The 13,936-nt window shown below is 56.4% G+C and overlaps 1 protein-coding gene across 4 annotated transcripts in view; it reads right to left on the reverse strand.

Moving 5' to 3' along the window:
• Positions 1-13,528, reverse strand: part of SEPTIN8 (septin 8) — a 25,988-nt gene extending 12,460 nt beyond the window's left edge. For 2 of the 4 annotated variants that reach the window (XM_088838838.1, XM_088838837.1), the window contains exons 1-4: positions 13,340-13,525; positions 1,894-2,014; positions 669-864; positions 148-334 (exon numbers count right to left, since the gene is read on the reverse strand). In XM_088838838.1, the coding sequence (XP_088694964.1) occupies positions 148-334; positions 669-864; positions 1,894-2,014; positions 13,340-13,369 (534 nt within the window). In that variant the 5' untranslated portion in view covers positions 13,370-13,525. Of the gene's footprint in view, positions 1-147; positions 335-668; positions 865-1,893; positions 2,015-13,339 lie in introns of all 4 variants that reach the window. The other 2 variants (XM_088838839.1, XM_055429577.2) reach the window with 2 other exon arrangements.
• Positions 13,529-13,936: the final 408 nt, after the last annotated feature.

Genomic DNA, 13,936 nt, shown 5'->3' on the forward strand with positions numbered 1-13,936 from the left:
GATACGGAGAGAACTGAGCCAAGGGAGCCGTCTGCAAGCCGCCAACCCCAGTCCCTGGGGACTGCAGGAGACAGTCACAAGAAGCCACCACGCCCCGCCTCCGTGGCGGCCAGGGCGCCCACAGAATCAGCTAGAAGGGGGCCACACCTTGCTGTCCAGTTTCTTCATGGTCACCAGATCCAGGGACTTGAGGGAGTGCCCCGTGGGCGTGATGAAGTAGAGGCAGACATGGATCCTCGTGTCATGGTAGTCGAAGAGCGAACGGCGGATCTTCAGCTCCTCCTGCAGGTAGTTTTCAAACTGCGCATCGATATAGTCGACTATGGGCCTGTAACTACAGACAGCTCCGTCACAGGGAGGCAGACAGCGGAGCCACGGCCCAGGGCCCGGAGCCCAGCCAAGCTGCCCACCAGCCTTCTCTCTGTGAGAACAAACAGCTTCTACCTGGGGATTCCTGCCTGGGTACAGGTGGCTGACCCCTTCTGCTGGTCCCCCACGGGGTCCTCAGGACCTTAGATATTCTCCAGGCAGCCCTCCCATGGACCTCATGGAGAGAGGGCTTGGTTACTCGTCTGGGGGCAGCAAGGAGTGCGGAGCGCTAGGGCAGAGTGTTAGAACCACAGCCAACACGGAGGGACGGGGAAGACACCGCCCTTCCTGCCTCTTGCCTCTCATCCTTATTGATCTGATCTCCAAAGCCCACGGCATCCACGATGGTCAGCTTGAGCTGCACGTTGCTCTCTTGGAGATCGTAAGTCTGGGGCCGCAGGCGCACACACTCCTCATGGTGACTGGCTTCCTCGGTCTCAAAGGTCGTGTTGAAGAGCGTGTTCATCAGTGTGGACTTGCCAATGCCAGTCTCCCCTAGGGGAGCGGGGAGTGGGCAGAGGGGCTGTCACAGACTGGAACTGGGGCTGTCCTGGCTCCTAGCTGGGCCAGGAGGGGCTCAGGCACCCTTGGTTTCCATACAAGAGAGGGGCAGACCTCCCACTCCATCCCTCACTGTCACTCACCCCAAGAACCATCCCTTCTTAGTGGCCTCAAAAATAACATGTGGAAGGAAGAGCCAAGGCTGGCTTGGACATAAGACGTGGCTATATGGGTTGTGTAAGATGTTTCTGCTGGGAGTGAGAAGAAGCAGAGCCAGGCAGCTAGGAGACACCAATGGACACTGGCCTCTTCTGGCCTCAATGGGACCTGGTCACCTGCTCTGCGTGCCATTCCTCCTGGGCCCAGGAAGGCCATGGGGCCAGCAGGGCCGAGGTCTAAAGGCACCAGTGGCTCAGCCCACCTGTCATGGGTGGCCTCAACTCCATGAAGCTTTAACTGGGGCAGGGAGGTTCAGGAGAGGCTTCTTTCTAAAGGGTTCCCAGAACGCCCGTGGAGGGTCTGGCAGAACTTTTTATGGCCTGAGACACACGGAACCTTCCAGTGCCTCCCTGTTGAGGGGTGTATTTGTTTATACGAGTATTGGAGCTCTGACTACACGCCAACGTAATGGAGAGAGTCTGGTTTACGACAGTGTCCTTGACAGAGGGTAAGAACAACAATACATGTTTTTAAAACATGTATTTAAAACAAACAAATGGATCCCAACCACTTTGATAAATACTCTTAGCTTACAAAGCACTTTCAGGTACCTAATCCTGTTTATTCTTCATGGCAACTGAGTCAGGCCCTGGCTCCAACTCTATCCTTGACCCTGGCAGAGACACATACCAACTCTACCCTTGAGACACACACCAAAGCCTCATCCTGACCCCCCAAAGTGTCACTCTGCCTGGGAGGTCCCCTTGCAGTTCAACAGGTAGTCAGGACAGCGGCATCTCATCTCCCAGGAGGCCTTCGTCCATCCTCGGTGGAGGCGGTCCCCCAGCCAGGCATGACACTCACCCACACAGAGGATGTTGAAGCTGAAGCCCTGAGTGACCGACTTGCTGACCAACTGGTCGGGGAGGCTATCAAAACCCACATGACCACCCAGGGAGAGGCTCCTGGGCTCTGGCTCTGCATTCTGCAAAGAGAAAAGAGAGACGCAGTGAGCCCACTGGGGAAGAGGGGCTGAGAAGAGGGGAGGCTAAGCCTGAGTCAGTACACCCACAAACCGTCTCAGCAAATCTCAGGACACATCACGAGGGCACTGGAACTCCAACTCCAGGCCAAGTTTCCACACAGGGAGTCCCATGGGCCTCAGGACCCATGACTCTACCTGGGAAAGGCCCTTTCACCTGGGGCTCTGCATCTTCTGAGCTGGCAAGGGATGCCTGGCCTAAGGTGTCTCCTGGCAGAAGGCCCCAGGTCCATGGCTGCTACCCCAAGGGCTCACCTGCCTGCCTGCCTGGGAGGAGGCCCCAGATGGTCCCTAGATCTTAAAGACTTCAAAAGGCCAAAATGTGAGGATGTGCATATTCCTGTGGGCCTCTCCTGCTGAAGCAGGATGCAGACAGGGGCAGGTCTGGCTTGACCCCCTCACACTCACACTGCTGGGGGGCTCTCCCATCAGGTGGGCTCACAGTCCTTCATGGGCAACCCTTGATTCTCATGCACCCAATCATGGAATGCACACATGAGCCCTGCTAAAGGAACCAGTACTCACTCAGACCCACCACTGGGTCTCAGGACTGGTCTCTGGGCCATCATGAGTCCAAGGCCTCAGCGGTACCTCTAGGGACTCCCAGGCTCTGGCTCATGTCCCCCTCCCAGCCCGCCCCAGTCCTGGTTGCTGAGACAGAGGATTCTGGGTGAGAATGTGGAGGCCTGCCCAGAGAGGCAGGCAGCAGGTCCTGAGTGAGCAGGAGTCACTGAGCTGGCCCATAGCACTATAAAAAGACCCAGCAGGACCCTAAGCAGAGGGTCAAGGTCAGGCTCCAAGTTGTGTGGATTCTCTGCTTCCCTGGGAATGGGGGTGGAATGTTGTCCGGAGGGAAGGTTCCCAGGCTAAGCCTTCCTGGGTCTGGCCCCCACGAGGGCAGACCCCAGGCAGCTCCTTATAGGGCAGAAACACACCTCCTCTGTCCCCTAGCCCTTCTGCCCTGACTGCCAGGCAGACAGAGCAAGGACAGGACAGGACGATGGGTTTGAGTCTCATCCTGCCATCCAGCCCACAGCTCCAGAGGGGAGGAAACAGGCCCAGCTGAAGGCAGTCCCAGGGGCACAGATCAGGACAGTGGCAGCCCTTATGTGGGTGCAGGCCCAGGGGGCAGAGAAGGCTGAGGACCAGCCAGTAGGGCCCTGGCTGCCTGCCCTCCAGCGCAGGGGTCTCCAGAGCATCTGCGGCCCCTCGGTCTCTCTGCAGCCACAGCCTGTTGTCTCAGCCTGAACCCTCCAACCATTCTTTCCTCCCAACCAGAGCCCCTCAACAGTTACACCCAAGCCTCTCTTCTTCATTAACCAAGTCCCCCTGCCCCTTCCCCAAGCCCTTTCCCCAGCTCAGTCACAGTATCCCTGCATCAAAGACTCCCAAGTAACCACATGGGCAGCCTAGACCTCACATGGCCCCTTAGGGAAGCCCACAAGTCAGAGTTACACCTAAGCCCTTCTCTCCAATGACCCTCTTTCCACGGAGTCTCTGCTCTCAAAGCTGGAGTCCTCTATCCCCAGGGAACTGAGTCACAACCTTCCCAATCAAGTCCAGGTCCCCTCAAGGCTGCAAACATAACAACAAAGAGGCCCCAAAGGCAGCTTCCTCTCATTGATGGCCACAGCAAAACCAGTAAATGGAGCATAGGATGTGCTGGGTCGGGTCCAAACTCCCTAGCATGGCATTCCAGGCCCTTTACCATCTGAGGCCTTTTTCCCAGGCTCAGTTCCTGCACAGCTGGTTATCTCTGGATATACTTTTCAAACTCGGCCCCCTCCCTGGGCTCTGGAGCTCAGTACCTTTTCCCTGGCACCTGCCCTGACCTGGCCCCTAAGTACTCCCACTGCAGACCCCTCACTTGGCTGTGACCCCATTTCCTCGCACTATTAGCTGTCCTGATATGCATCGTGACTTTCAACTCTTCCATGAGCTCCTCAAAGTGGGCCACAGGCTGGGGGAGGTCAGTGTTCCCATTCTTCCCACCCTCCCACCACCATGGCCGACGTGCTAGACAACACTACCATTTATAAATCACTGAGGACAGCTTCACCGCCACAGCATCGGGCGCATCTGCCCACCTTACACAGAGCTTCATTATTCCGTCTCTGTCCCACCTGCTCATGGCAGCTTGAGGATCAAATGGAGGACAGAGCTGTTAGTCTAGAGCTTTTTTCTTTTCGGGTGAGACTGAGAATCTCCAAAATTTAAGGCGTGCTGTGCTTGCAGAGAAGGCTATGTGTTTATTCATCCTCTTCTTCCAAGGGTGACACAATCAGGATGCAATCCAACATCCTGTAGTCTGTCGCCAAAACCCACCAAGTCGGCTGTGCCTGGAAGCCACACGCATGCGCACTCACCCAGTTACAGAGTCCTTGCAAAGATTCAAAAGCTATCCTATTCCTGAGTTTCCCTGACTCTAACAGCAGCACTCGGGGGTCTCACACAAGTCCGCCTACCTGTGTTCAGTGAGCCCTACCTGCCTTCCTCACACAGGTGGGCTCTCTGGAGAAGTGTGTGGAGTACAAGCTGTCGCTGAAGCTGTGCTGTCAATCCAAGGGCCACAGACCTGGGGCAGTTGATCACGCTCAGGAGCCTCAGGGACCCCTGAATCATCAATCCCCAGAGCACGCGCACACACGCACACAGAGTGCCTGCTAGTCCTCATGGGGACTGAGTGTTTTTCTCTGGTCTTGAGAGACTGATCTAACCTCCCAGCTCTACTGAAGTGTGACTCTCACTAATGCCAGCTTCCCTGATCCTACTTTGGCATCAACAACGTGTGACCCAAGGTGCACCACTCTCTCCAAGGTGCCTGCCCAGGTGTGTCTGCTGATTTGCGTGGGGTCTCAGCCTAGGAGGAGCCAGGAGCCTACAAAGCACCTCTGACACAGCTACCACAGCTCAGGAAAGAACGTCAGATCTCCCACTGGCTACCTGCAATTTGTCAGGGAAGCCCTCAGCTCCAGCTCCAGGGCTGGGTCCTACTAGTCCTGAGCCAATCAGCATGATCCCACGATGGGTACAGGCCGGGGCAAGCGACCCTGACTGAACCTTCATGACCATCCTGCAACCATCAGCCTAAGACTGAAGCCCACTCACCAAGGACTACAGAGCCAAGCATATCACAGAGAGACAGCCAGCATCTGCCCCACCCCAGTTTTTCCCTCTACCCCGGCCACCTCTCCCCTCTACTGCGTAAGCTGGCTGAATGGGGCTATCTGTTACGTGCAACTGAAAATATCCTGACTGCTACAGTCCCCAGAGTGAAACTCTGAACACAGAGGAACAGAGAGAAAGCAAGGAGAGTAAGGGCAGGGAAGAAAAAAGTGCTGTTACAACCTCAGGAAAGAATGAGTATCGAATGATGACACCGACACCCCACCAGGGACACCTGGATGGGCCAAGCCGAGGGACTTACACAGTCTCCTATATAGCCCTTAACTGTGTGGCAGACACGATTGCTATGCCCATTGTACAGGTAAGGACATTGAGGTGCACCTAAGCTAAAGAACTAATCAGGGTAGAGTAGGGATTTGAGAGCAGCCAAGCCCACACTCCAGTGTACTGCCCCCTACTCTTACTATGCTCCCAACTCATTCACTCAGCCGCAAAACACAGGCTCCCTGGTCACATCCACTGGGTGCCAGGGACTGGAATGGCAGCCAATGAAAAGACAAAGACACCAGATCCTTGACCTCGGGGCCCCGTCTAATTCAGTCTAGACTCCGGTGGCTGTGGCGGCCTGGGTGAAGGGCAGTAACTAACCTGACAACAACCACACGGAACGGTTATCCACTGCTGACCAGCCACGACCCCAAACCCACTGAGTCCACACATCAGCTCCTGAGGCAGGCGGTATCTTGTGCCCACTGTACAGAGACAGACAGCTGAAGCACCAAGAGATGGAGTCGTTTTCCCGAGATCACACTGCTCAGGAGGGTGAAGGCAGAATCTCAATGGTGATGGCGTGGCCACAGTTCCAGCCACAACACTCCGCTCTCTGCTGGATGAAGGGCCCAGTGACTGGGCTGAGCACGGGGGCCCTCGGGGAAAGGCAGGAGCAGTGGGGAACTGCAGAGGCTGGGCTCAGCCCACGATGGCTGTGGCTCCACGACTCCAGCCAGCTGTGGGAATGTAGGCCTAGTGTTGCCAAATCTTCCAATTTTTAAAGAGAATCCAGAAATCCAGATTTTTATGTGAAACCCACTAGTTTTCAAAGGTTGGCAACAACTGCCAATGGAGAAAACCATTAGGGCCCAGGTCAACATGTCTGAGGGCTGAACCGGATCCATGGCCTGACAGTCGGCAACCCCAGGACTGGCAAGATGGTGACCTGGAAGGACAAACACCCAGGGTGCACCCTTGGGGCAAGGAGACCTGCAGGAGGCTGCTCTGTGGGAGGAGTCTTTGGGCTGGACAACTTAACCTGGACTCTGACGAGAGGCAGACCTAGCTGCTTCTGACTCTTTCCACACACCCAGCTCCCAGGGGGCCAGTTCAGGGGGCTCAAACTGTACTCAAAGCTCCAGGATAGAGAGTTGGCAGCTCTGAGCTCTACACACACAATGGGAAACTCCACAGGGCCTTTATCCCCCTTCTAATCACTAACAAGCTTCTGGCTCCTGAGCCAGGCTCCGGACTTCTATGTCATCATTTCTTTGGCACATCAAAGACAACAACCAAAATAATAACTGCTCAGGCTGACTGCGTTCTTCCATGCCCGGTCATCCAGAACAAAGTGGAGAATGGCATTTTGTTATGCAGCCCAATGGATAAATAGGACGTCCTTTTCCTGACCAGGAAATGCTGTCTGAGCCTTCTGGAGCAGCCCCAGTCGTCACCCGAAAGGAGCCGCCCCTTTTACCAAGAAGAGAGGTGGCATTTGGGGGGAAACCATGTCTTGCCTTTGCCCACACAGAACCAGGCTTTTATCCAGAAGGAAGTGGAAATTTGCTGAATGTCTGAACCAACATAGCCAGAGAATCTATGGGTGAAAAGAGCCCCTTGAGACCAAACCTCCCAAATGAGGTTAGTTGTTGGGGTGGGAGTAGAGGTGACACTCCACCATTCAAGTATTTGGCGCCTAAATCCTAGGCAAAGAGCAGCCCCCACTCCAGGCCTTCCACAGAGTTCTCTCCAAGTGCATTAGACTTCGGACACTTCTCTCCCCTCAGGTCCCCGCCACCCTGAGCGGCCCACAGGCAGGTAGGAAGCCTTCTCCCCAGAAGAAGGCTTGGGCACTTGGGCCCCAGGAGGCCACCAGTCAGCTCTAGGAGGCCCTGTAGAGTCCTTGTGCAGCGGACCCAGGAGTCACTGTGCCATTGGGAACCTCCTCCACCCTTGTTTCTGGCACAAACCACCCTCCCCTCGGCTCTCACCACTCTCAGCAGCCTGGGCCTTAAATAGCCAGAGCAGGGGCCTCTGGCCAGAACCCGTGGTCACGGCGCAACTGTCCTTGAGTCTGAGAGGAATCCTAGGAATTTTCCCAGGAAAGGCTCAGGCTCTAGTCCCAGGATTCCACAGCAAGCCTCTAAACCCAGGTCAAAGGTGACGGGAAATAACCACTGGGATGCGCGTGGGGTGGGGGTGGCGGGAAGGGGGGGAATACTGCCACCCTGGACCAGGAGGGAAGAACAGAGGCAGGAGATACCTGTCCCCAATCAAGAGGACACCAGAGAACCAAAGTGTCTCTCTCCTATGGCGGCAACAAACCTGGGAAAGACACAAGCTAGGATCAGCCTTCTTGGTGCCAGCACAGTAGCAGAAGAGGTAAGAATGGCACGGCGGCAGTTGGGGCCCAGGAGAAGGCTGCCAGTCACTCTCTCAAGGCCAGTCATCCTCTCCCCCAACCTGAGAGGTGAAGGCACTTTGGAAGCAAAACCATCCCTAGGAGTCCAAAGCCACCCAGTGCCCTGACCCCAAAACTTCAGTCTCCCTGCTTCCCTGTTTCACTGAGGGCACTTTCCTCCCTCTTGCTGCACACAGACAGTCAGGAATGCCACTCAGTAATTTGGGATGGCTTGTTTCACACTTCTCATGTCAAAATCAGGTTTCCAAGAAGCCAAGAGCCCAGTTATCGGCCTCTGGGCCCACCCAGCCCTCCCCAGACCCAGGACACAAAAATGCTCCTAGGCTTTGTGGTATTGTGCCTGCCGTGGGAGGGAATGGTCCATCCCACCACAGAGCAGATGGGGGAGGCACTCTGGGCCACAGAAGGTACTGGAAGCCCAGGGATGACCACAGGGGTCTAGACATCATGGGGCAGAGGTGGCCTTTGTTCCACAGTGAATGAGACCCCAACTTCGGAAAGAAGAATGTGGGCGGCAAAGGTGACCATGCCCCGCCTCCTACCCCAGGATGGATGCCGGTGCTGGGAAGAAGCAGAGAACTGCATGAGCACCAACATGAGCCAGCAGGGACTCAGGGCAGCACCCCTATACTTCTCTGTTGCTTGCACCATTCACCCCAGCACCAGGCAGTGTCACACTCGCACCCAGGCCCCACAGCCAGAGCTGGTGAGTGGACTTGGATCCATGGCCCACAGCCCCTCTCGAACCACAGCCCTCAGGTGGCCCAAGCCCAGGAGAGCCTTCAGAAAGAAGCCAGCACCTGTGATCTGAAATAGGCTCTTACTACTTCCTCCCCTGGTTCTGTCCCTCTAATGCAGCTTCCAAGAGAAGGACCAAGAACCATCTGCAAGCCATGTGTTCTGCTGCTGCTGCTGCTAAGTCACTTCAGTCATGTCCGACTCTGTGTGACCCCATAGACAGAAGCCCACCAGGCTCCCCCATCCCTGGGATTCTCCAGGCAAGAACACTGGAGTGGGTTGCCATTTCCTTCTCCAATGTGTGAAAGTGAAAAGTGAAAGTGAAGTCGCTCAGTTGTGTCCGACCCTTAGCGACCCCACAGACTACAGCCAACCAGGCTCCTCTATCCATGGGATTTTCTAGGCAATAGTACTGGAGTGGCTTGCCATTGCCTTCTCCGCATGTGTTCTGAGGAGGAGAATATCTAATTTGCCCCAATGCCATCAGGGGCGATGGATGTTAAGCCCACACGCCCCGTGCTTTGTCGTCCACCACCTCTTCCCAGCCACAGTTCCTCACGTGAGCCCTAAGGATGCAGACAGCTCCAGTAAAGAACACCCCAGCTCTATCATGAGGGCATGTCGACCTTGGGAGGCATCCTTCCCCCAGGCACACGTGTCTCCCTCCTGCCTGCAGAGCTCCATACCTAGTTGTCTGGCAAAGCCTGCACCTTGGAGGCCGGGACTAGGGATCCTGAGAGAGAATCAACCTGGCAGCAGAGAAGCAGGAAGAGCGGAGAGGCTGCAGGGGACACACAGAGGCCAGCCAGTCCTCAGGCCCTTTGCTCCGTCATCCTGCAGCAGCTTCCTTCTGGTAGCTGGACCAGAGCCACAGAAACCTTCGTGGTGGTTATCGCCCCAAATACATACCTCCACCTAGCTCATCTTTGAGCTCCAAATTCAGAGGGCTCCACCCTCTCTGTCATCACAAGGGGTCCATGGGGGCTGAGGGTAGGTCTCAGGCCCCAGAGTCTGCATTTCACCCAACTGCGAGCTGCTGGCATCAAGATGATGGACACAAAGCACCCAGCACCCTCCCTTCCATCCAAAGCTTTTGACAACTATCTGGCCCCAGGTTCCCAGCCTCCACCTGTTCTCCTGCACTGTAAGCACTGTGGTCAGTCTCCCTCTTACCACCCTCTCTGCTCCTACTCTGGTCAGTCCCTTGTCACGTGCTCCCTTGGATCTCCAGCGTCTTCTCATCAGTGTCCCTGCTCTGGTCCACTCCAATCCAGATCCTGGGCAGACCTTTCTAAATGAGCACCCATAGCACGGCACAATGCCCATGGTGGGTGGGGGCAGAGCAGGGTGGACCAGCCTCCCAGGGAAGGGGGTGGAGCTTCAGCTTTGCAGGTGGTGCTCATGTACGACCCCTCCCCACCACCAGGCCCTGAGAGCTGCACAGATGTCCCTTGCTCAGTTCTAACCTCTCCTTCGGAACAGCTCAGCAAAGAGGTTCTGGCCATTTTTATAGGACAGGGAGACACCCTCTGTGATACCCCCACTTGAGTAAGGGGTTACTTTCTACATTCCTTCCCACCAGCTCTTGCCTTGAGGACAGAATAAGCATTCCCTGGATAGCCTACTTCTTGGGAAAGTGTCAAGATTACAGGGGTGACAACGGAAGTGACAGATGGTGCTGGGGATAAAGTGGAGATGGGGGTGGGGAGGAATGACTGGCTGGGAGGAGTGCCAGGCTCCAGGCTGCCATGCCACACGTTTCTTCGCTCTCTCTCCCTCAGATCTTCATTTTCTCCAGCCCCTCCCCAATCTCCCCCACCATGGAGTTTGAACCCTGCCCCATGAGATTCTGACAGGAGAGGCACAGGAGATGGCCCCTGGGGCAGAAAGAGATGGGATCCAGTAGGGAGGAAGGGCAGAGGAAGAGTGGATAGGAATCTAGCTGCCCAAGGAGGGCAAGAGGCAACAGACTCCCCAGAGGGCTGTCCCAGACATGCATATCCTAGGAGATTTTGATCATAACCACAGGGCTGATCTAGGATGGAGCAAGGCCCAGTCGAAATGTAAAGGTCACTCAGCCTATGGACAATAGGAACCCAGCACACATTGACCTCAAAATACCATTCCAGGGACCTCTTTAGCAGTCCAGGGCTTAGGACTTTATGCTTCCAATGCAGAAGGTGTGGGCTCGATCTCTGGTCAGGGAGCTAAAATCACACATTTCATGCAATGTGAGTCTCCCGCCCCCAAGAAAAAGTATCATTCCATATACTCATCTAAGCTCCAGGTTGGGACAATTCCTATGCCCTCCTGAGCTGGTCTGACCACCAAGCTAGCCTGAGGAACAGTGTCAACCTGCCACAGCTCAATCAAATTATAACTTCACGGCCACTGCTTAACAACACCCAGTTCAACCCTGTAGCTGGTAAGACAACTAAACATATCTCCAAACATGTCACAGACTGCAATTATCTTCATAAACGCTTTGAAGAGTATCAGTAGGGTTGTTTCCACTTCACAGCAGGGGAAAGGAAGAAATCATTTTACCAGGATGACAAGATAGGAGAGGAGAATGGAGTCCAGACTCTGAGACTCAGGCCAAACCCAACCCAAGGTCTCCACCCAAATTCAACCATGTCCAAGTCCTCCCAGGAGGCTGGTGGCTCAGAGTGGGAAGGGTGTGGAAGGCATCTATCCTGAACTCAGGCTGTTCATCCTTACTTGAGTCGGTCTCCTCTCTGTGCCTCAGTCATAATTCCCAAGGTGATAATACCTGAAATCCTTGCAAACACAGGAATCTAAGGGGAAGAGCCTTTCCAGCCCATTGCCTGGCACTGCAGCGAGACCCCTCAGCTCAGCCTCTGAGGGTAATCTCTGGGTGGGTAGTGGTGGGAGCCCCTAGAGAGGGTGCCCGGGCACAGATCAAATTCATTCTCTGCTACCTTCTTACACAGAGGGCCAGTCTTCATATCCACATGGGTACTAAGTATCAAGTATCATTTCCTGTGTCTTCATCATGTGCCAGACACTGTTCTAAGTACCTCATCTGGACCCTCTCATTAAATCCTTCCTATAACTTTATGAGGGAGGTAGTGTTTCTATCCCATTACACAGATGAGAACACTGAGGGGTTAAACAACTTGCCCAGAGCCACACAGCCAACAAGTAGAAATCTCGGATTCATGTCAGGCAGTCTGATTCCAGTTACTCTACATACCGCTCCCACCTGCAAGACCAACTGTTAGAGCAACCTCTGGCCACAGAAAGACAAGACCCAGACATAACTTTCTGGTCAGCTGGGCACAGAAAATGCACACGGGCATGCAGGCAGAGATGTGCAAACACACACAGGTCTGCTGGTCTCCAGCTAACCAGCAGGTCTGCTGGGATTCAGGCACAGCCCTCCTGGGGTACATAAATTCCCGTTCAGAGTGCAGGGCTGGGGTGAATCTCTGATTTGCCCAACCTCTGAATCTGCTCCTCCTGTATTTAAACTTACTGAACTGACTTGCAGCCCCCTCATAAAACATTCAAGTCTAAAATTATGACACCAAGAGTTCCTGCTTTAGTTACGCATGTTTCCAAAATAGACCCAACAAATGTATTTTCAGATTAAAGAGGAAATTTACATATATAAATTCAGATGACAATATTTATAGCATTAATTACATAAGTCCTGAATCCCTTATTTAGCTCCCAAACCAATTCCTTATCAGTCACATATTTAGCATTTACCCCCTATACCCACAACATCCCTGGGCCCTCCTCCCTCCCCCTTAGCACCGACCAGGGCCTCACATGCTGGCAAGAGGACACAGTTTCCTTCACTGTCACAGCTCAACCTCCCAGACACACCCAAATCCAGCCTTAGACATTGGGGGACACGCAGCTACAATCCCCAAAAGGCCTCTCTCCCAGGGGGGACTGGGGTGGGGGGACAGATTATAAAAGCCTTTGGGAAGTTGGTTATTGGCTGGCTCAAGCCCAGAGAGACCTCTGCAGGGACCGCCAGAGACGATACCCCTGCAGAAGGCATACCCGGACTGGGGCCCAAACAAACATCCACTGGGTTGAACGTGGAATCGCTCCAGTTCCTGGGGAACGGCTGCCTCAGACCCGACCACTGAGGCACCCACTGGAATCGCACCCTGGATCCTGGCGCTTGGGTCGGGGGGCGGGGGTTGGAGCGGGAAGGAGCAGCAGGCCAAGGTCTTCAGGACCCAAGTCTGCAACTGCCCTGAGCTCATCCGAGGGACTTCCTAGGATCCCTAGGGCTTCATCGTCACCGACTGTGCCCATCCAGCAGCACCTGCGCGGCCAGGAATCTCCCCAGCCGTGCAAAGAACACTCAGGGAGAGGGGGCTCCGGCGTATCCTGGATCTTCCCTCTGATCCCCGGGGCCCCAGTCTGTCGTCACACCGGGCCACACCAGGCGGGTATTTAGCTGCTCCTGTTCGCGGAAAGGGTCTGCTTTTCTTCGCCCAAGGAGGGCGACCCCGCCAGCCTCCCGGCAAGGCGCCCGCGCCCGACGCCCCGGGAGCCCCGGGACTAGCGCGGCGAAGAGCCCGCTCCGGGGTCCCCCGGCCCGCCGGGCGTCAAGGCCCGGCCGCGCGGCGCTGACAGCCCGGCTCGCGCCCCCGGCCGGCAGCAGGGCGGCCCCCTCCCCGCGCCCCGCGCCTCCCGCGCGCGCCGCGGCCCGGCGGGGCCCTCACCGAGAAGCGCTCCAGGTCAGTGGCCGCCATGGCGAGCTCCGCACCGGGCGGGCGAGCTCCCGGGCCGCGACGGGGACAAGCCGGTTGCGGGACGCGCTCCGCCCGGGCGGCTGCGGCTGAATGGATCCAATATGGCCACTTCCTGGAAACTCCCCTTGGCGGCGGCGGCGGGAGAAGCCGCGGAGCCGCCCCCGCCCCCGCCCGCGGGACCGGCCTCCCCGCCCGGCCCGCGCGGGCCACGAGCGCGGCCCAAGCCCCTCAGCTGGGGCGGCCGGGGGTCTCCGCTGCGAGGCGGGAGGTGCCAGCGACGGGGGTTGCTGGGACTTGTAGTCTCCAAGTTGCGGGGCCGGCAGGGCAGTGCCTGGTGGCCGGGACCGGTGTCTGCGGGCCTGCCGCGTGTCCCCGAGAGGCTGGGGCCGAGCCCCGGAGGGAGTGTCCGGCTTCCGCGCGCTAGGAAGGCCGCTCCGTGCGGAGGAGATTGGGGTGTCGCGTGCGCCCTAAGGGTCTCCCCCACCAAGCCGCCTCCAGCCGGTCGGCCGGAGCCTGCGGTGCATGGGACCACCGGCCAAGGTGCCGACGGCCCGTGGGGTGCAGGAG

The sequence above is a fragment of the Moschus berezovskii genome, chromosome 8 (genome assembly GCF_049115385.1).
Source record: "Moschus berezovskii isolate FMDL1 chromosome 8, NW_MosBer_1.0, whole genome shotgun sequence".
Classification (NCBI taxonomy): domain Eukaryota; kingdom Metazoa; phylum Chordata; class Mammalia; order Artiodactyla; family Moschidae; genus Moschus; species Moschus berezovskii.